This window comes from Entelurus aequoreus, linkage group LG12, assembly GCF_033978785.1.
Source record: "Entelurus aequoreus isolate RoL-2023_Sb linkage group LG12, RoL_Eaeq_v1.1, whole genome shotgun sequence".
NCBI lineage: Eukaryota > Metazoa > Chordata > Actinopteri > Syngnathiformes > Syngnathidae > Entelurus > Entelurus aequoreus.
In genome coordinates, this window is record NC_084742.1 from 20,200,051 (window position 1) to 20,224,110 (window position 24,060).

Genomic DNA, 24,060 nt, shown 5'->3' on the forward strand with positions numbered 1-24,060 from the left:
AGTCTGATAGTTTATATATCAATGATGAAATCTTAACATTATAACACATGCCAATACGGCCGGGTTAACTTATAAAGTGACATTTAAAATTTGCCGCTAAACTTCCGGTTCGAAACGCCTCTGCGGATGACGTATGCGCGTGACGTAGCCCGGCGAACACGGGTATGCCTTCCACATTGAAGCCAATACGAAATAGCTCTGTTTTCATTTCATAATTCCACAGTATTCTGGACATCTGTGTTCGTGAATCTGTTTCAATCATGTTCATTGCATTATGGAGAAGGAAGCCAAGCAAGCAAAGAAGAAAGTTGTCGGTGCGAAATGGACGTATTTTTCGAACGTAGTCAGCCACAACAGTACACAGCCGGCGCTTCTTTGTTTACATTCCCGAAAGATGCAGTCAAGATGGAAGAACTCGGATAACAGAGACTCTAACCAGGAGGACTTTTGATTTGGATACACAGACGCCTGTAGAGAACTGGGACAACACAGACTCTTACCAGGATTACTTTGATTTGGATGACAAAGACGCAGACGTGCTACTGTGAGTATGCAGCTTTGGCTTTTTTTTGCGTATGTACGTAACTTTTTTAAAATATATAAGCTTTATGAACCTTGGGTTAGGTGAACGGTCTTTTGGGCTGAGTGATTGTGTGTGTTGATCATGTGTTTGAATTGTATTGGCGTGTTCTATGGAGCTAGGAGCTAGCAGAGGAGCTAGGAGCTAGCATAACACGTACCGTACCTTACGTGCGCGTCACGTACGTAACTTTTTAAAAATATATGAGCTTTATGAACCTTGGGTTAGGTGAACGGTCTTTTGGGCTGAGTGATTGTGTGTGTTGATCAGGTGTTTGAATTGTATTGGCGTGTTCTATGGAGCTAGGAGCTAGCAGAGGAGCTAGGAGCTAGCATAACAAACACGCAGGTGTTATTATGCAGGATTAATTTGTGGCATATTAAATATAAGCCTGGTTGTGTTGTGGCTAATAGAGTATATATATGTCTTGTGTTTATTTACTGTTGTAGTCATTCCCAGCTGAATATCAGGTCCCGTGAGTATGCAGCCTTGGCTGCTAAACATTCGATAACTTGACCGTATGTGCGCGTCACGTACGTAACTTTTTAAAAATATATAAGCTTTATGAACCTTGGGTTAGGTAAACTGTCTTTTGGGCTGAGTGATTGTGTGTGTTGATCAGGTGTTTGAATTGTATTGGCGTGTTCTATGGAGCTAGGAGCTAGCAGAGGAGCTAGGAGCTAGCATAACAAACACGCAGGTGTTTTTATGCAGGATTAATTTGTGGCATATTAAATATAAGCCTGGTTGTGTTGTGGCTAATAGAGTATATATATGTCTTGTGTTTATTTACTGTTGTAGTCATTCCCAGCTGAATATCAGGTCACCCTCGGCTCTCACAGCATCTTCCCTATCTGAATAGCTTCAACTCCCCACTAGTCCTTCACTTGCACTTTACTCATCCACAAATCTTTCATCCTCGCTCAAATTAATGGGGAAATTGTCGCTTTCTCGGTCCGAATCTCTCTCACTTCATGCGGCCATCATTGTAAACAATAGGGAACTTTGCGTATATGTTCAACTGACTACGTCACGCTACTTCCGGTAGGTGCAAGCCTTTTTTTTATCAGATACCAAAAGTTGCAATCTTTATCGTCGTTGTTCTATACTAAATCCTTTCAGCAAAAATATGGCAATATCGCGAAATGATCAAGTATGACACATAGAATAGATCTGCTATCCCCGTTTAAATAAAAAAAATTCATTTCAGTAGGCCTTTAAATTAAACACTACTGGTCACTGCTCTATCTGGGAAGGAGTGCAGCAGAAAAATGTTTTTTTTTCCCACCAAACACACATTTCCGTCATAATATTATAACAGCATGCAAAAGCAGTGCTATTCAACTAGTGGCCCCGATCTGAAGAAACAAACATTTTTGGAAGCAAACTCTTAAAAGCACTAGAGTGCTCCTGATGTATAGAAGAACTTGGACCACTGTAAACACATTGGCAGTTTGACATTTTAACCATGCTCGTGAACACTGGGGTTCAAACTTGTGATTTACATAACTGAGGCGTTCCTCAAGGCGTCCCTTTAAGTCCTCTCCTTTTTGGCATTCACACATTTTTTTCGTAATGTGATTAATGTGACAAAAGTGTTGCTGTAGCGTGTTTACTTCAGATGCCGTCATAAAGGCATTTGTTCAACTTCTTTAGTGATATCAGTAGTGTTCCTCAAGGTTCCATTTTAGGTGCTCTCTTTTTTAATATTCGGGCTATTCAACTGGTGGCCCACAAGTTCAGTTAAATAAGACTTACATATTTGCAGAAAGTCCTTAAAAACTGCAGAGCGTTTCAAAAATGTAAAAAATAAACAAACCAAAATTAAATGTTTACTGCAGAATATACAAAGTAAGACTAATAGTGAAGAGAGAAGTCCAGCCCCCCGAAACAATATCCCTTCGCTACAGTATATTGACATTCAAAATTTGGGTGTTCATAAACACATCTCGCCATGTGTGGGACGTGTGTGCAAGTTTATATACGATGTTAGAATTAAAGACTGCTGTTGGCGTGTTAAAGTCGTCAAAGTTTAAAAACAGCATCACCTACTGCCTCGTCATCCACCCCTCACAGAAGGACTTCCACCGCCCCCGAGTGACGTTGACTGAGCTGGCATGAAAATACTGCCAAACATACTGCACAGAAAAGTTAATACCCGCAAACAAGGTTCCTATACAAATGCATATTTTGGTTATGGCTGTGGTTCCTAATAGGAAAAGTCTGCATAAGGAGGGATTCGTAATTGGTGGGTACACTGTACATACAGTACATCGACATATACGGAACAACTTTCACAGAAATTATCCTTTTTGTCCTCATTTTATGTCGAGAAAAGTAGTCAACCAAGAATGTTGATGCTGTTGTGTTAAAAAGTAAATACTTTTTAACAACAACAACAATAACAACATGTGTTCAACATTGGCTTGGCGTGGTAAGCGGGACAGACTTCCCAATGTATATGTATGTATGGGACGGCGTGGCGAAGTTGGTAGAGTGGCTGTGCCAGCAATCGGAGTGTTGCTGGTTACTGGGGTTCAATCCCCACCTTCTACCTTCCTAGTCACGTCCGTTGTGTCCTTGGGCAAGACACTTCACCCTTTGCCTCTGATGGCTGCTGGTTAGTGCCTTGCATGGCAGCTCCCGCCATCAGTGTGTGAATGTGTGTGTGAATGGGTAAATGTGGAAATACTGTCAAAGCGCTTTGAGTACCTTGAAGGTAGAAAAGCGCTATACAAGTATAACCCATTTATCATTATCATTTATGTGTCATGAATCATAAATTTACATCTACACTAGAACTAAAACATGCTGGAGCACTAACAAACGCAAACAATGTCGGTTTTCAAAATGCCAATCACCCATGATACAACATTCATGTCACATGCAGAACCATTGGATGACAGGTCAACCGAACCACAGGGTCAAAGTTCAAATGATTTAGACTCAGAGTGGGACGCTTCAATGGAAAGTGTGAATGGTTTCTTTGTGTGGGGATGGTGCTGCAGTGAGATGTTTGCACCAGGAAAACAATGGCTCAAGCAGAGCGGAAGTATTGGCGTTTGTCTTATGTATAGCATGATAGAATAATTCCAAAGCAAAGACAGGGAAAAAAATAAAACAGATTAAATCCCCCCAAAATGGAGGATGTAGATCACTGGTGCATGAGCACATAATTAATTTAATGTAATTTCAAATATAAACCATTCTTACCTGACCCCTCCTTGTTTCCGTTCTGATGTGTCCGCAGCTCCTCCGACTTGTAGAAATCTATGCTGGCGTACGTGTTGTTGCTGGCGCTGCCACTATTGCTGACTGCTACACCCGATCCTCCTCCAATCGCAGAGCTGGCACCCAGCACAGAGAAGATGCGAGAAGAGGCCTGGTTACCTTGGGGTCCATCCAGGCCCAAATGTTGGCTCTCTTTGTTGGCCAAGTCCAAGTCTATATAATTAAGGCCTTGCTCTGTGATAGGTGTGTTGGTGGCAGCGGGCTGTTGTTGTCCAGGAAGGGGTGACTGACTGAGGGTATCCACAGATCCATTACGCCATGGCGTGTTCTCGAAGCCCTGCCGACGTGGCACAGCTTGTTCTGGGAAGAGTGAGGCAGTGGAAGAAGAAGATGTGGAACCAGAAGTAGAGATGGACGGTGAGGCAAGGAAGCTTTCAGAGCAGTGCCGTCTGCGTCCTTGGGGGTCGGCACGGATAACTTTTGCTCCATGGTCTGGGTTGGGTCCTGATTTGGCTAAAGGAAATTCTAGAACCCGTGTTGCACCGGGTGGTTCGGTTTTTGTAGGGGAAGGAGTTTTGAGAGAGATGCTGGATGATGGCCCGGAAGCCGTGTTGCTGTTTAGGCTAAAGGCCATCACTGTGTAGTCCCCGCATGATGTGGGGGACTCCAACTCAGGAACAATCTCCTGGATTTTCCTAAGCCGTGCCTCATCCATCTCCGTCACCTCGTCCAGAGGGCCTGTTGCTGCTTCATCAGAGACTTTGGAAGCAAGAGCAAGAGTTGGAGGGGTAGTAGGGGTGTGGAACGAGGGGAAAACCAGTGGAGTGTGGGGTGAGGGAGAAGGAGAAGGGCCGAGGTCCATGTTTACATACTCAGAAGCAGCTGGGGGAGTAATAGGGGCAGAGGGGCTGCGGGACAAGGGGATAAAGTTTCCCAGGCACGACACAGGTCTGTGTTGAGAATGGTGGCTGCTTGTACCATGAGGCTTGGATGATCCATGCCTGAGACCCGTGCCACAGCCTCCTCCAACACTAGTATTGCTGCTGTTTCCCCCCTTAAACTCAATACTGACATATTCCCCAGGGCTCTTAGGTTCTGGTGGCAAGGGATTCTCACGAACCCGAGGAAGGGTGTTAGCCTTGGATACGTCAACAAAAAGGCTCACCGGTCTGCTTCGAGAGTGGGCACTGTGATTTGCCAACCCACTGGAGCCTCGTCGCTGCTGGAGTTTGGTCCCCTCTTTGGAGCCCCCAGCGATGGTGTTTGTTGCTCTCTCCTCGCTCTCTCCAAGGCTTTCACTGCTAGCTGAGCTGGACGAGTATGAGGAAGAAGAGAGCGACAGGTGTCGTCCTGCTATTGAACTGCCAGCCGGTTGTTGCTCTTGGTGTCCGCTTATTGTCCTTGCACCACCCACTCCCCTTCCACCATTGGGCCTTCTGCCACGTCCTGGTCCATCATCAAAATGTCTGGCAGAGGTATTGTGTTTGTATGACCGCGGAAGGGAATAATAAGAATACACCATCTTGGGGACTTGAGAACTGTTCTCTGATTGACTGGTGTGTTGTGAAGGTGGGGGACTCCCGTTCACAGAGCGAGCACTGATTGGAGACATGTTCATGTAGTCGCTGCCTGCCCTGCTGTCTGCACTGCCACTGCCCACCCAAACACCACCAGAGAGACCTCCACGTTGATCAGGGGAGCAGCTACTATTGGGAGACATGATCATATAGCCATCTGAGGGTGTAGGTCGGATTTGCTGTGGAGGGGACACGCTGCTGTTTGGGGTCATGGCCATGTAATCATCAGCAGGTTTAGGATCCAATTCTGGAACAGAAACAGCCAGCGATTGAGACAAGGCCACTGGAGACTGAGTGACTCCCGGCAACATAGACATGTAGCCATTATCCACTCCTAAACCTACACCGCCAGCTGCTACACCACCTGTTTCACCTCTGAATTCTCCCGCCACATCCAAGTACCCTCCGCCACCTCCCCCTGACCCAGCACTCATGAGGAATTCCCTCTGCATTGAAGAAGACGTGGAAGAAAAGGACTCACGGCTGGTGCTCCTCGACATAATAGCATAGTCAGCTGAGTCTTCGTCCGCTGGCTCGTCTCCTCTGTGTGGACATGGGACCAGCCTCTCTAAGGCCATAGGGGGTAAAGATGCGCGCTTGCTTAGCAACCTACGCTCCGCTTCGCACTCTCGGCTGGAGGAGCGGCGGAGCACTCTCCTGGACTGGGGCATAGAGCCGCAGCCTGTTGTTCCAGGTGCTGGCAAGGAGCTGGATGTCATGCTGCTCTGATTTCCGCCACCATTGCCACCGTTATGCTGACCCATTAAAATATAATTAGCTCCCTCCTCGCCAAGGGACTGGCTGCCAACACTACCAACAGAGCTTCCAGGCTGGCTGGGGGAGACTAAGAGCGTCTGTTCCCCAGGACTTGAGCCATATTCATCCGAGGAACCATAGTCACTGGGTGACCCCGAGACAGACGCGCGATGCATAGGGACTCGACTGTAGGGGCCACCCCCTGCCCCAGGACCAGCACAAGTTGCTGTACCCCCAAACTCTGAGCCATGACCAGAGCTGGAGGACAAGCTTGGGGCCGGGGAAGGTGCTGGTGTGGAAATAGAGCGCATAAGACCAAGAGGAGTTTTAGCGGTTGAGGTGGAGGCTGAACGTGCTGACTTTGACCTGAGGATAGGAGTGGTTGAGCAAGACCCGTTGGTGGAGGGGCTGGAGCTGAGCCCTGCAAGCGGCATGTTTCCCACTAGACTCTCATCCACTTTACTCCCATCACTAGCTGTACGAGACCTTGTAAAGCTGTGACGAGGGGTAGGAGAAGCACTGGAGCTGCTAACACCTCCGTTCACCCCTCCAGGAGGCTCAGTTCTGGGTCGGCGGGTGAAGCCCACCTGGCTGGGAGGAGGGTTTGGGTGGTGGCGACGTGAAGGGACACTAATGGGGTTGGAGGCAGTTGCACCTCCACCGGGACCAGAGTTGGACTGAGATTTACTTCGCTGGCGGAACTCCTCGCTGAGCGCCTTCATGGCCTCCAGCAATGTTTCATGCATGTTCTGGGCGACCACAGAATCATCCACCTTGAAATAAGGACCAAACACAACCACAGTTACAGTATGTATGTACAAATGCAAAGTCCTGACAAGATTAGTGCTGCACGATTAATCTACATCAAGGATTTAATTAGTGCGATAACGTAACTCCAAGAAGCTGAGGGTTTTTTTTCTCCGCTGTCACCGGCATTTGGGTGAGAGACATGTCCGCCTATCAGAATTGTTGAGCTTCACGTTTCTTAGTCCCTCGCTTCAAACAGAAAGAAAGACATCTCACTCTGTGCATCGCTCTCAGCACTCTAACACATTCATTTAACAGTAGAATTAACTGAACACAGTGATGCACAGAGATGTATAAGTAAAATTTTTGCTTACAGAAATGATAGTACCTTTTATTGTACTGTTTGTTAATTTAATTAGAATAACAAAGTTATTTACCTTCCAATAACAGTACAATGGTAAACAATTCTACAACAATGGAAAATAAAAGTTTATATCCTTTTGAATGGTTACTTGCTTTATTATTATATATAATGATTACATTACATTATAGACACTGTATAGTTTTTATCAGTTGTTTCTTCAGGTTAAGGGCATAATGTAGACAAAAGTTCTGAGTCTGTCTGGATCAAGCCAAATATTTCATATTTTTTCAAGTAAATTATTGCATATTGTTCTAATGTGTGGCGCCTTGAGACAAGAATATGTTGATTGACAGTCTAAAAGTAGCATGTCTTCCTTCACTTGTTATTTTCACATGTTTATGCATTTATATCTTTAAAATATAAAACTCACAAATCGCAATCACAATTTCAGAGAGAAAAATCCCAATTAGGTTTTTTTCTCAAAATCGTGCAGGCTTGAACAAAATTGCAGTCTTAGGTTGACTATAAACATGAAACTGAGTTTTTTTGCATTGTTCATTTATAAGGGATGTTAGGTACAACTTTTAAAGTAAAGGGAGAACGATGAGAGGCGCACCTGCATCCAGAACTCGCCCGGTCCGGTGACGGCAGAGCGGCCCACCTCAACGAAGAAAAAGTTTTCGGAATGCCCGCAGCGCCGAACGTTCATTAGCTGCAGCACCACAGCTGCAGCATCAGAGTTGAGCTTGACAAAGTTGACGGTCTTGTCGGTCAGACAGAGGCGGTAGATGCCCACCAGGTTCTTTAACTGACCCAGACCTTTGGGCCACACTTTGACCTGCCACACCTCTTTGAAGGCCGGTCCTGGATTGGGGACACCATAGTCACCTGCTATTCCACCGTCCGTGGGGTTCTTACCTAAAAAAGTAGAAAATGACACGTTTTTGAAGAGTGCAAAGCATAACGACTGCAACAAGCACTGATGTGACCTTCATGCATGAAGGAGGAAGAGGAATACCGCCTCTATTTACCACTTCTTTCATGAGCAAGGTGCCTTTATTTTCTATGATGTGCTGATGTGTAACTTTTCACAGATTTTTAAGCAGATCTGAGTTCAAAGTGAGCATGCATCAGCTTGTGTGACCGGCTCTGTACCTGCAGGCTCCACACCTGGGGGTCTCGTTTGTCAACCGCACACATACACTAATGCTCACAAACAAAAGCACACATACCAGCGTGGAAAGTGTCAACTGTTGACTAGTAAAGCCAACAATAGTAAACTGTTCTAAGGGAGGAGGGGGAATTAAGTACACCTAACCAGGTAGAAGGCAACAAAAAAGTCTGGGAAGGTCTGAAAGGAATATTTAAGAGACTCACTTTGTCAATTTGTAAAACAATCGGCTTTTCATTAGCCCCAGCAGTCCATTCATCCTTGATGTGTGTCAACACAGTTTGCTATTATTGGCTGATTATTTAGTGCTTTCATGTCTCGGTTTGTCCCCTCATCGGAAGCAAAAAAATATGACCTCTTGCCACTTTTATGTGTATTCACGAGGGAATTCACACCTGTTGAATGAAAGGGCTGTGATTAAAGAAATACCTGGTTATGACTCCTGCACATGGGTGGGCCCAGCATTACTCTATACTCTATAACAATAACAAGATCCGATAGCTCAGTTACAGCTCTTTTTATGACCTATTCTGTGTTATATGTGTTTTATGTTGCACCAAGAAAAATTCCTAGTTTGTGAACACGTTCTCAAACAATGGCAATAAAAACAATTCTGATTCTGATTCTTATTCTTATTCTATGGAAACATTCCCAAAGCACTGCATTGCTGGTTTGAATCTAATGCAAATATGCACTTTTTCTCTAAAAGGGAAAGCATGTATGCCGCTGCATTTTCAACATGATGGAGCATGCTGTATTCCAAATGCTGTGCGTTCTTCCCTTTCCCGAAACTCTGCTGCAAATCCTTCAACGACAACCATATGTTGACATGACGATGCACTCCATTGTTATTATTAATTCAGTGGCTCCTTCCACGGATTTCCCTCGCAGGCCAACCAACAATTCTCGTTGTGTGCTAAAAACTGGAGGATCGTTTACAAGTTTAACTGAGAATAGATTGTTGTGCTTAGAGCCAGTGGAGTCTGTGGCTTTTCACACACACACACACACACACACACACACACACACACACACACACACACACACACACACACACACACACACACACACACACACACACACACACACACACTGCATAAGATGACTCATTCAAGGCCATGCGTGGCCGTTTCATGCTTCTCTCAGTGAGCATCAAGTCCCGTTTGTCTCCTCCATTAAGATTTACAACAGGACGGAGTTGACAGCAAAGGGATTTTACATGAGATTGCAACGGGAAATTAATCTTTGTGAAGAAAACGATTTAGAATTCCGATTAGGAGTGTGCAAAGTTAGTCTTTATTTCAGCGTGCCGCCTTTTTGTGGGCCTATTTGTCCCGTTTCGAGAGGCCGCTCAAACAGGACTTGAGGAGTGTTGTTTGCTTGGACTACAGTGCAGCATTAAACCTCACACACAAACACTCCCTACTTTCATCCAGTGCTACTCAGGCCCACCAAAAACCCTCAAAGAGCCTCTGGAACCTTTAAGAGGTTGTCCACAGCTGTGCAGCATCTATCAAACATCTACTCTTGCTCGGTTACATAAAGCCAGGATTGATCCTTGGTGGAGTGATATGAATTATGGAGAACCCCGGGCTTTCTCTGGGGGGAGTAGCCTTCCCGGCAGTGTGCTGCTCTAACAAAGATGGAAGAAAACTAAAATTTTTTCCCTTCTTTTTCACTAGGTTGCTGTACAAAAAGTTTGCAAAAGAGAGCCCCGGGTATACTTGAAGGCAATGAGGCATTTGCCTTGAGCTTTCAGTGTGTGGGACAACATTCAACAGCAACCTTGGGGCATATCTGTGTAGTGGTCGTCCAAGGTGACTGCTCCTGTCTTTTAAGACAAAGGGTATTCCAAAGGGATCCCTGCCGATTTTTACAAATGAAGCAACAAAAACATTCAATTAGGTCAAGGTTAGTAAGTGTTTGCTCAGGACCATTCAAGATAATTCCATTTTATAGCAATAAGTCATAATAGAATCCCTTTCCATGCCAGTGAATGCATCCTGTTTGCATTTCCAGCGCGTGACCTCATTGCCGTAGACCGCTGTGAAACTTTCTACGCCACAAAGACTGCGCAGCAGACTCCTTTTTATGCTGCTCTCGGCTACTTTTGCCCACAATCCTGCCCGACAGGCTTTGTGCTTTTTCACAGTGGCGCCGTGTGCACCCATGCCTTGTTTTAATCTCGCTGCTTCCTAAACACGTCATGCATCCACAGCATGTGTCATTCCACCATCCGGGAGAACACAGCGCTCTGCAGACACAAGCGTTCATTTTACATGTGGTCCATGTTATCCAGCCAGCGCAGACTGACACATGGAAGGGAGAAATAAAGAAGGCATCCAAGGATGGGACAAGCAACAAAATAAACATGAAGAGAACCTCAATATAGGACATGCTGGTTAGCCTGGTGGTGAGGTAGTAAACACAGTGTCTGGGAACAGAACGTTCCCAGAGTTCCTAGTATCTTTGGACAGACAGAGCGGCTGCAGTCTTTGCAAATGCTGCACAATTGCTTGTAATTATTGAGGACCTAACAATTTACAAATTATTCTGAATTTATCAACCATTACAAGATGCACATTTTCAGGAGAGCGATCAAATTCCATGGGGCAAAGACACACAGAGCGGCTAAATATTTCATCTCACCTAAATTTAAAACACTCTTGAATTTTTAAGCTCCTGCAGAAAGTGGTGCAGCACAATGAAGCATTGGATTCACTGAGTGTATGTGTATTAAGGGTGGAAGAGTTCACAAAATTCACGGTTCGGCTCTTATCACCGTTTGTGGTCAACATTTTTTGGTTCTCTGCACATTGTTGTTCTTCTTAACACCACAGACTACTATATATCCCAATTAACCACCCATTAAAATGTTTTTATATGCTCAATTGCGTCATGTATAGTTAGTTATAGACCTGCCAACGTTCGGTGTTTGCAATACAGTAGATTTCTTTAATGTTTGAGGTAAGGTTTTCTTAGGATGGGTTGTTCATCTGTGAGACGATTCCTATGCGCTGATTATAAAGATAATGTACACTTCATTGCATAGCTAATATATCACTATATTTATGCACACAGGTGTTATGTGCCAGTCATCTTTGGTCATTTTTTCTGGCTGTACAAAACATGCATAACCGCATGTGAATGTGTTTTTAAATTAACAGACCTATTTATTTTAAAACTCCATTTGCAAAGACATTTTTTAACACAACTGTGGATACTTGTTGGCGTGCTTAGAGTTGTATTTTCCGACAGTTTCAGAGTCATTGAATGTGTCATGACTGGTCACTGGACGACCACGACGAAAGACAGAAGGGAAAGTATGACAGTTGTGGATGTTTTATTGTGTTTTTTCATTTTATTACATGCACTTGGGGAAAGGCTGATTGATTGGATAAAGTTATTGTTGCTCAAAGTCAGTTTTTGATGTCTGTAACACGAATGCCTCACAACTCTAGCCTCACGTTGCATGATGTGTATGACAGGAACTACAGACCAACATACGCTTCAAAATGAGCAGTAAAAAATAAAAAACATACGATCCGAATGACACACTCATTTCGAATCATGTCAGATCAACTGAACAGTTCAGATTTGTTTTAATAAACTGTTCTATCCATAATATGTACATCCATACGTCCCATAAACTGAGCGTATTCAATTGCATCCCAGAGGAGGGTGACACCAGGAAATCGAGGTCAGCAAAGTAGGAGTCTGTAATGTAAAGCTGATAAATTAGGGGGCACTTCCTGACCACAACGACAATGCTAATGTGCTCTGAGCAGCCAACCACAATCAATACATCAGAAACCTTACAATTAGGGCTGCACAGTCCTGCAAAAATATTTAGATGTTCTTGCTTAGAATTGAGATTGCAATTACCATGTTTTCCAGACTAAATTTTTTTTATTTTTTTACATATATTAGACGCACCAGACTACAAGCCGCAGATATATACCAGTACGAAATATGTTTGATGTTCTACATTTGATAGAACTGTATAGAAAGACTGGAAATAATCCATTAAGTCAAAGACACAGCGCACCCGCTCTCTCGACAGTACATGCATGTAATAAAGACAAGCCAAAAGAAAAGTCAAGTGATTTTATGATTGCTCCCTCCGCGAGCTAATGAATGATAGCCAACAAGCCTTACCGTTCAGGGAAAGTTGTCTAGCTAGCGAGGCTCACTGGAGGACGAGGAAAGTGAGGAGGAAGTGTCAGTGTCAGCGCAGCGTGACTCCTGGCATAAAATGTGATGCAGCTAATTAAATACAATCGAAAAATCGTTGTCATTATGGTAATTAGATGGCATGTTAGTGTAAATTGAGATGACAATTTTTTGGGGTCAATCTTTTGTGCATTGCTGCTTCCTATGCATTGAAAGCGCCACAGGTGGAAGGAGTAAAGAAGCAACCCGGAAGAGACACATTACTGGAAGCCGATAATCATTCCTAAAACAGTCAGGATATGAGCACACAGCCTCTACTGTGCCACCGGCAGCTGACACTGGAGACAGCAATTAGTGCCTAATTAGCGGGATGAGCAGTGTTTAACGTGACTTAACGTTTAATCGGGCCATGTAGATCTCATTGGCCTGTGACGGCAGGCACCAAAACAGTCACACAGCCTGCTCATGTCTAGTAGAATAAAAAGCGACATATAGTAAACGTGTTTTATGCATCAAGACACTCGTCCTGGATGAGCCATATTAAACCTGACAGTATTTGCAGTGTCTTTAAAAACTGATGTTTCATTGCCAAATGGGGCAGCAGTAAAAAAAAAACAACAATAGGAATTCCAGTGGTAGAGCTACACACATAAAAAAAATGTCAATCTTGATTCACACTAAAATGCGATGCAAAAATGTATTGCATTTTACGTAACAAGCTGCATTACAAACACTGCCATTTTAGTCCTGGGCTTAGTTTTGGCAGGGCCACCGACACTTACCCTGGTCCTTATGAAGAACTATAGAAAGACCATTGGAGGTAGGGTTGCACGATATAGACAATATATGATGTAACTTGGACCACGATAGAGCTTTTAATACTATTGTTATGCCGTGATAATGCATACTGATGACAAATTCTGTCCGTGGCCCACACATTGGACAGTGACAAGCGAACAAACGTGTCCTTAGGGTACTGTAACATTCTCGCTAGTGTCTAACGTCCCTCCACAGTGCAAAAGTGCCACTTCTTAGTCAGTAATCCTTGCCTCTTTGGAGACAAATAAACCATGCCTCTTACAAGTATCATCCAAGGAGGACGAGGAATAGCTAAACATCCAACACCACACACCACAGAGTTAACTGCAAACCCCAAGCTAGAGCTGTTAAATGTAAACAAAGTTGGGCGGATTGATGCAAATGTCGGCAGTAACGATACCAAGTATAGTATCAGTATAAGGTCAATACACATAAATTAATATTTTTTAGTATCACAAAATCCTTTGTTATTTTTGTTATTGTTTACAATCTCAGGAAATAAGCCAAAAGTGATAGTATACATTTAAATATTTAAGTGACACTGTCACATTGCCTAACTATAGTTGTGATTAAAAATTTAATCAGTCAATGATCTTGAGAATTTGAAATATCAGTATCAACATTGGTATTACCAATACTGTCGTTGTAACTAGTTGGTATTGGATTGATTACTACATTTTTAGTATCACTCAAGACTAATGTAGAATATCCAAATTACAGAAGAATAAGTGCTTATTGCATTTTAACAGAGATGTAGACAGAACCATGTTACATCAGAAAATAACCAGATATTTACAGTAAATTAGCAAGTACATAGATTAATATTAATTTTGACAAAATAATACAACCAGAAATGACAGTATGTTACTGCATATGTCAGCAGCCAAATTAGGAGCTTTTATAAGCCATTTTGAAATGGTTCTATTATCATTTACATACCAAAAATATATTGGGATATATATCGTTATCGCAGGGGGCTGCACTATTTATTGCGATGCAGATTTTAGGCCATATCGTCCATCCCTAGTTGGAAGTTTCTTTAAAGGAGTCATATATTATAGGAATGTGTTTCTACATTTAAACACGGTCAAAATGTTGCATAGCGCTTCTATCGAGTCTACTGACAGATATTAGTTCAAACTAGGGATTTCCCGATCCAGGTTTTTGCACTTCCGATCCGATACCGATGTTGTTTTTGCACTTCCAATCCGATACCGATACTGGCCGATACTGGCCTTATCCGAGCATGTATTAAAGTTTAAAGTTATTTAGCCTACTTAGTTGTCAGATTCATGTTGAAAAGGGTTTTAGTACTCTTGATAACAACTAGCCAGCTGAATTAGGTGAGTTTGAATAATACACAATGGAGATGTTGACGTGCGGAGTTTCAAACACTCTTCATTTTCTAGCAGGGAACTTTTCAAATGATGCTACATATTAGCAGTAATGCTACTTTTTATAGCAACGCTTTTGCCCCACACTTGACAAATTACGGTTGTCTGTTCGACATATTCCCACTTGAAGCCGAACCACCGCCAGACGATGGACCCCCTGCTGTTTTTCTTGGGAATTAATTAATTTTTCCTTCATTATTACCGCTCACACGGCTACGCTAGCATCACAGCTAACGTTAGCCATGCTGCTACCTCTCTGCTGGGAGAGTGCGTATACGTATGTGACGTATGACGTGACAGTGTGTGACGTGTGTAAGAAGGTGCGCTTGCTGTCTGTGAGAAGGAGACACAAGAAGGAGTGGGAAGAGCCTGTCGTGTAATGCCCGCAGCTAAAAGCAACTGCGTGAGAACGTATACTCGAATATCACGATATAGTCATTTTCTATATCGCACAGAGACAGCTGACATTTTTACCGTTAACTTTTAATTCACATGGCCGTCTTAACGGTTAGGACACAGACCTGTGGATGTGTTGAAGGTGTGCTGGAAAATGCAGAACGGAAATTAGGGAGCAGCAGAAAAGTGGAATATCGGATCGGGACATCTCTAGTTCAAACTATATGCTAATTTGTATTACAAATGGCAACAGTGGAGGATGCATGTGCATGTACAAGCCAGTCTGCCCCACAACAAGAGGATACAAAAAAAGAAAAAGATTACTGACTATAGTGTGGACTACAGTGGCAAACTCATGCAAAGTACTTCGGGTAAAGCTCTACCATACATGGAGATATCAGCTGACGTCACAATTGGGGCAAATTCCAAACGGCTCGTTTGGAGGAAGTAGGAAGAAGGGCAAGATTGTTTTATAAATATGTCCGCCAGGCCTCCAGTGTTTGATTTCAAATGTTCTGGACTCATGGAGATCCCGAATACACAAAAGCATGTACCAACAGGTAATAAGAGTTGGTTTTGCATAGTAAGTCCCCTTTAAAGCAAAACAAGACAATGACGAGTCATAGTGATAATATTAATATTAAACATAGTGATTTACTTAAATAAATTTAAGAAAATTACTTTGAACATGTAAAAAAAAAGCCATGTTGAGAATTGTGACGTCGATTCCAAGAAAATCACCCATCCAGCGGGATTTATGGCAATGTGGTGACGTTGAAGGAGCTTAAAAGAAAGGAACAGCTGATTCGCTGCTGAGCCAAAAGCTAATAGAGACCAGAAGCACTCGCATAGAAGTCGATAGAAGTTTTATGTGTTTGTGTGGATAAAATTTCTGTCTTGTTTACACCCGCCGCTCTAGCTCCAAATTTGGACTCTGCTATTTAGTTTTATTGAGGTCAACAATCCTGAGGTGGTGTGGGAGCCGTGGAGCAATTTTCCTGGCCAACTGCAAGCGCAGGCCGCACCTCCGCCCCGTTCTGCGGGGGTTAAGCCTTTACACACTCCACTGACTCCTAATAGCTGAACAAATAGCTGCCCTCAATACTGATACTGTACTCGTCGCCCAAGTGGGTCTTACTGGACTCAGCTGAATAAATAACTGATGCGCATATCGCCCGACACGGCAGTGGCCTCATGTTTGTGTAATTGACATCGCTCGAGGAGAGCCTAGTGTGAGGCTGGACGCTGCCTGGGACTTTAGTGCACTCTCCCAGGCTCCCATGTGGCGCTGGACAGACCACTTTATTAGGCACACCTGCATTTTCTCATGATATGTTCATGGTACGGACGTTCCGATCAGGGATTTATGCTGCCGATTCCAATCATCCATGAGTGAGATCGGCCGATACCAATACCAATACTGATCAAATGTATTAACTGCAAATCGTTCAAGTTATTCATGGTGAGTGCTATTGACAGTTTAAAAATATCAACAACAAAAAAATCATATTGAAAAAATATAAACGTGGATGTAATCACTCTATCATTATTACACTTGGTATCGACACCACCAATTTATTGATCAACTCGCCCTCCTCTTACGTGCCGTGGACTTCTGTCTGCGACAATACTGATACACCAACATTTATTATATTATCCTCTCACCCGGCTCCTAATAATCTACTTGTTAATTTCCTGCTAATATCTGCTTACTTTCTTCTGTTATGGGGTTTCATCGAAACGTATTAAAGTTCATTAAGAATTTATTTATTCTGTTGTTTCTAACAAGCTTAGCGGCGAGCTTAGCTATTAGCGTTCCTGCTTCTGGCTCGCTCTCAGTGTGTAACATATTAAGGCTCTTTCTAATACCTGAAATCATACTTGATAATAATCCCTATAATATTAAGAAATGCAGTTTATTTGCCATCGTAGACTGGTTGGTTGGTTGAAGTTTATGTTGAACATGTATACAATTTCAATATAATACATCACATATTTTCATTTTTCTTTACATGTTGGAAAAGGAGTAGGAAGAAGCAAATCTTATTTAATCCTAACCTTTTTATACCTTCCAGTACTAACATGTTTCTTCCTGTTCTTAACTTGTACACCATTTACATAAATTAATTCTGAATACAACAGTTCTCTTCATAAATAGTTAAGTCAGTTATGATTCAAATAATGAGATGAGTATTATTTTATTTTCAATAACTTCAAGATGTTTATCATAATTCTCCTTTGTACTTTGTAAACACTTGGAACAGTTTCCTAAAGTGGATCATATTAGCACATTGTTTGACATCTTTGCTTAATCCATTCCATAATTTAATTCCACATACTGATATACAGTACTAAATATTTTAAGTGTTGTACGTGCAAAGAAATGTTTTCAATTACATTTTCTCTAAGGTTTAGGGCTGAAACTAACAACTAATTTGATAATCGATTAATTTATCGATCATTACTTTGATTAATCGATTAATAATCGGATACAAGAGACAAACTACAATTCTATCCTTTCCAGTATTTAATTGAAAAAAAACCAGCATACTGGCACCATACTTATTTTGATTATTGTTTCTCAGCTGTTTGTAAATGTTGCAGTTTATAAAAAAATATATATTAAAAAAAATAGCCTCTGCGCATGCGCATAGCATACTGTACGTAGATCCAACGAATCCATGACTAAATTAATCGCCAACTATTTTTATAATCGATTTAATCAGTTAGTTGTTGCAGCCCAACTAAGGTTATATTTCTCCTCTTTTGTTGAGAAGAATTGTTGTACATTCTTGGTAAGCAGGTTATCATTTGATTTGTGCATAATTTTAGCTGTTTGCCAATGCACCAAATCATTGAATTTCAATATTTTCAATAAAAAAGGGTTTGTATGTTCTCTATATCCAACATTGTGTAGTATTCTAACTGACCTTTTTAGTAACACTGTTAGTGAATGAAGTGTACTTTTGTAGTTATTTTCCCATATATAGAGCTAAATAGAGGCGATCATTATGAACTGCTTTTTTTCCATCCATCCATCCATTTTTTACCGCTCTGAAGCCTATACTGTATTTTATATATATATATATATATATATATATATATATATATATATATATATATATATATATATATATATATATATATATATATATATATATATATATATATATATATATATATATATAACATATTGTGGAATGAGTGAGTGTGCTATGCATTGGACTTGATTGGTTATTTTCACTTTTTCTATTCCATTCAATTGGACACGTGTCTCATATTATATTGTGCAGGTGTTCCTACCAAACAGCACTCTACTGTTATGAACAGATTTGCAGCAGCCAATCATTTCCGCGCTTTGAAAGAGCTTCTCTCAGCATCGCGCTGAGGGAGTGGCTTGCTCTGCACTCAAACAGGGCAGCATCTTTGCTGTGGGCCCCTCCAGCTCGCAGACTCAAGCTGTGAATTCTTCAAGTAGGGGACAAGTTCTTCACTGTACTGACGCCTGTGTGTGTGTGCGCATGTGTGTATGTGTGTGCGTGTGTGTTTGCGTGTGTGTGGCACATACCAGAGGCGGGTTATTAGGTGCAGGAATCCTGATAGTGTTCAGTGTGTCAAAAGATACTTGCCACTGCAAGTTTAGACAGTGGTCGGCCATGACCTTTTCGCGCTCCTCTTACCGAGCTACTCGTGTCCTGAACGAGCCTGCGTCATGATTACCTCTGACAAGCTCCTTTAAAGACCCCACTTTTACACTGCATCACTTTCAGTGGGCTAGTTCCCTAAATACAACACTGCGGGTCCCATCATGTAGTGAGAATAGACATTATAGCAAGCGGGCTCCTACTGCAAGGGTGTCCAACATGCAGCCGGGGGCTATTTTGCCTGCAGCACATTCTAAAAATACAATTAAAGAACAAAAAAACAACAGCAAATTGTTAGTTTTATCAACCCTAATAATAATATGTCTCGTTATCTAACACAAAGCTGACTTGCAGGCTGCTTTCCTTTAAAGGGGACCTAATATGCAAAAACAACTTTTCTTACCTATTGGTACCTGTTTTTGTGGATTTGGGATTTTCATAATTCCCCAAAATTTGAAATCAAACCACGGAGGCATGGTGAGGAGATATTTATAAAATAATTTTGCCTTCCTGCATATTTCCTACAATCGAGCAGTCTGGAATTCTCCAAATTTGTGACGTTTTTCCCCACATTTGAAGTCGTCAGCAGATACCTCCATATATGGTAGAGATTTACCCGAAGAGCTTTGCGCGAGTGCGCCATTGTAGTTCTACATTGTAGTCAATACATTCCTTATTTTTCTCTACCCTCTTGTTGTGGGGCAGACTGGCTCGTACATGCACATGCATCCTCCGCTGTTGCCATTTCTAATACAAAGTAGCGTATAGTTCTAACTTATATCTGTCACTCGACTCCATATTGAAAAGTATGATGTATTGTTAGGAAAATGTAATATCACAGATATTATGAGTAAATAATCAGTTATTATTAATGCGGTATTGTTAAATGTGCTCAAAAAGTACTTAAACACATTTTTTTAAAATAACTAAAATAAATAGACCCACTGTTAGAAAGCCCTCTATTTTGCATGTTTTGTGTTTCTTATGCTTCACTGATAAGAATGTTCTGGCAGGCCTTGTGGTGTCTTACTGTCATCAGCAGTCCTTAAACGCACCATAAAAATACCTCCGTGTCATATTCCTCCAAGTATAGAGCTTATAGCTTGTAGGTTCAATCTGCGCAATTGAATAGCTTAGAAGTTCATACAGCAATATGTTCATACAAGTTTAGACTGGGGTATGTTGTTTCTTAATGGGGAAATATGTTAATGTATTTATTGTTTTCATGTTAGCATTTAAGCTAGCGAGCTGGCGCCAGTCAGTCTGTGACGTCATAAAAGTGTGGTTATCAATCACAGTTTTCCGATCGTTTTAATTTTAAATGATCCTAACCGCCGGGAGATTTACCGTGGTTATCATTAATACCGTTTATCGTTTCATCCCTACTAGTACACTAGCATTAGGCCTTGGTGATATGGCCTAAAAATTGACACAATTCTGCCCCCAACCAATGGAACTGAGAAAATTAAAGCGAAGGAGAAGAAGCCTACGACCAAATCAGAGAAAGAAACCGGCTTGGGCCATATATCGATAAATTTGAGTTTTTCGTTGCAGATTATTTAAAAAAAATAAAAAATAAAAAAGCCTCTTCTTCCGCCGGCATATTTTTTTGACCCCATGAGCTTCCGTAGCCCTCGACCCCCACCTTCCTTCCTTAGCGGCGACTCAAAAGCCTATCAAAACATGGCTAATGTTAATGCTAACAAGAGCGAGACGTATGTTCCAAAGAAAACAAAAGTGTTGCCACTGCTTTAGATTTTCGGCAACAGGCGTGGAACAAGTGACTGCACGCTGCAAAGTTTCTTTAGAGAGGGCAGCAACACAACAAACATTTTCCAGCATCTGAAAAAGCATTGAGGCGAGTGGGGGAAATGCAACTCTTTACGGAGCGAACAAGACCGCAACAACAAACTCCACCTAAGAAGAATCTTACTGTGGTGAAATCATTTACACAAGGCACCATGTACAGTATGGAGAACAATGCACAGAGCGATCACTATAGCAGTTGCTCTGCACATTTAAACAGGACAGCTCGTACGCGCATGTGCTGCTGCAAAACTCTTGTGGAATTATAACGCAATTCAACACCAATTTCGTGATACATTACATGTGCAATGAAGTGCACATTGTCTTTAACATCAGTACACACTAACAAAGAGCCGAGAATACTTCAGGGAAAAGCCTGTGTTTATCCACTTCCTAAAACTATATAGTCCTCTCAATGTTTCACTTGATTATTTCTTTGTATACAATGTACAATACTACATTCTCATTTACAGTAGTATTTTATTTAAAACATAGGTTTTAAGTTTGTACTTTATTAATCTGATTGATTTTTATGTATTTATGCATGAACATATGGAGAAGCTGCAGATGCTGTGTTTGATGTTTTTCAGTTGGTACTGGCTAAACAAACTGGACAGTCGAGCATTACTTTTGGTACACAAACATAGCTTGTTGTCTACTCTGACCTTTCTGGTCCGTCACTCAAATACATCCGTGTGCAACATAAACAATTTCCTAGATCCTGTGGTGACATGACAGAGAAGCAGCCCATAGGAGACGAACATTGTTATTACATTATTACATACAACTACTGTAGTTGATTGTAGTAAATTGTATGGTAATGTTTTTCAAACAATGTTTGTTATCTAAAAGTTAGTTGATCATTTTGAAAAGGCATGTTACATGTTAAAATGGTGTTATTCGGGAGGGCCAAACACGGAATTAATTTATATAAATTAATTTCAATGGTTGGGACTGATTTGAAATACGAGTGTTTTGAGTTATGAGCTCGGTCGTGGAATGAAATGTGCTCGTTAGTTAAGGTACCACTGTACTTCTAAAAAACAGCACATGGTTCCTCACATTTCCACGAGCTGGCAGCATCCCTGCACACCCACACATAAACTAACACACACACACACACACACACCCTAGAAGCTGACATAAACCTGCTAAATACTCAGCAAAGGCGTCCTGCATACAAACATGCTGGTGTTAAGACAAGCAAAGTGTCCCGGCTCAGACGCTTCCCTAATCAGCCGCTTTATGTAACAGAGCAGCAGGTCATGTGTGAGGAGCACCTTGAACCCTGCGGTTGTCTTTTGCCCAGATTGCGTCATGGCGTCCCTAGCGGCCGTAAGGAGAGGGAAGGTCGAACAGGTGATTGCGAGTGTCCACCTATTGCTGCGACAGCTGTGTTTACACAGTGGCTGATAAGAGTACTATTGAGGAATGTAAAGACACTTGTGACCTTTTTTTTCTGCTCTAACCTGCAGAGGAACTTGCAGGGGAAAATAATCGGGGGAGAAAGTTCTTTGAGGTCGTTTCCCCACTTTCCTGGAACCCGTGAGATACTGTTTGAGTGTTAAAACCTGATCCAACGTGGCTCCCATACTGAACAAGTGAAGATGGTGGGGGGCTCTGACATTTTTTTTTTACCTTGATTTAATATCTAACATCCTATGTGTCAGATTTGTGTTATAGTTTACAAAACAGATCTTACGAGGATGTGTAGCCTGGTAAAGATTTGCGTATTTTTGGGGTGCCAGACACTGCCGCCCCAAATGCGCTCAACAGCACCCCAACTGGAGAGTGACAATACTATTAGCACTCGCTAAGGGTGTCTATTTACTGTGACACCAATTCCAGTCCACATGCTTGTCATAACGGGACTGATAAAAAAATCATCCTAGTAGGCAGAGCAGCACAGGCAGTAGACCATGTGGTTTTACTTTTACTTATTTATTTTAGAAAGTGGCATTTTTCTATTTGTGTTTTCCAGTGTGGCCCAAAAACAACATCCAAGCAGAAATGATCCACGATCAAAAACCCACAAACAAATGTAAAAGAAAACTGCTGCAAACACCAAAAAATTTTTTTACAAACACAACTGCATGACAGAAATGCTGCAAATTCAACCAACAAAGCAGATTTTTTTTTTTTCATACCTCCGTTATGCTAACCATAGCCACACAAATTGGTTGTTTTATAATGTTGTAACATATTTGTTTAACATATTTAACTTTCCTTTGCATCTATTCATAATTCAGACAACTTACTTCTGAGCAAAGTCTGGTCGCCTGTCTTAGTTTCGTTGTGTTCCATTACCTTGCAGCATTTCTCTCATGCAGTTTTTTGTTTTGTTTTTTAATTGATCCTGCAGCGTTTAATGTGATTTCTGATTTTTTTTGTATTTGCAAAAGTTTCAATCATTTGTTTGGTGGTGTTGATGTGTTAACAAACACATTTGGAGGAGGCCAAATGCTCCACCGTAATGGTCGCATGTTCATTTAAAACCTGGAATGTGTCGCAACCAATTCAATAAAAAAAGAAGCTCCAGGCTGCCAACTGCCCTTGAGCCACACTCTTGAACACCATTACTTGATGAGGTCTGCAGACAAACAAGACAGACAAGTGTGTGACGTGGGACTTGAGGGGCCAAGGAGGCCCACGTGAAGTCAACTACCAGCAAACGTGATAAGAAGTCATCTTGAAGATGTTGACACTCTCCACTGGAAACAAGTGTGTGATATCAAGCTAGCATTCTTCAGATCTCTTTAAATGACTTGGCGGTGCAAACACTCCCCACACACACCATCTAAGTTTGCATTCTTCTTGTGTCGCCCCACTCTGTCCACCCCTAAAAGTGTGTGAGAGTGCAGTCTTACTTTTGCACTGCAGGTCCACCATGGCCTGGTACCACTCGTCCTGGTCCGCCTCGTTCTCGGCGGCGACGGCGAAGCTCTCGGCCCGCGTGTAGAGCACGATCATGTGCTTGTTCTTGGAGTCCGCCCGCTTGTTGATGTTGAAGCAGGTCTCCAGCGCCACGGCTTTCTTCGGGACGGGGGCCTTGCCGCGGAATTTCTTCTCGCTCTCGTAGTACTCCAAGCGGGCCGGGCCGCGCTCCGAGCTCCCCCGGAGCACGAAGAAGCGCCGGTGCATGGACTTCTGCTTGCGGAGGTAGCCGCTCTTCCGCACGTCCTCGCAGCTCGGGGTCTCCCCCGCCGGGCTCTCCATGTCCCCGCGCGTTGAGTTCAAAGTTGTGCTGGAGCTCATTCAAGCATCTCCCGGCACTCGGCGCTCTCCCTCCCGCTGCGCCCCCGCCATGTGAGGAGAAGCGAGGGTGGTGTGCTGGCCTTGTTGTTTACGTGCTCCTCTTCCTCCTCCTTCTCCTCTTCTTCCTCCTTGCAAGTTTAGCGCACG

At 42.4% G+C, this 24,060-nt stretch overlaps 1 protein-coding gene across 1 annotated transcript in view; it reads right to left on the reverse strand.

Moving 5' to 3' along the window:
* si:ch73-335l21.1 (insulin receptor substrate 1-B) overlaps window positions 1-24,060 on the reverse strand; it is a 64,584-nt gene extending 40,524 nt beyond the window's left edge. The window contains exons 1-3 of the mRNA XM_062065095.1: window positions 23,526-24,060; window positions 7,872-8,173; window positions 3,794-6,917 (exon numbers count right to left, since the gene is read on the reverse strand). Coding sequence (XP_061921079.1) covers window positions 3,794-6,917; window positions 7,872-8,173; window positions 23,526-23,913 — 3,814 coding nt within the window. The 5' untranslated portion in view covers window positions 23,914-24,060. The remainder of the gene's footprint in view (window positions 1-3,793; window positions 6,918-7,871; window positions 8,174-23,525) is intronic.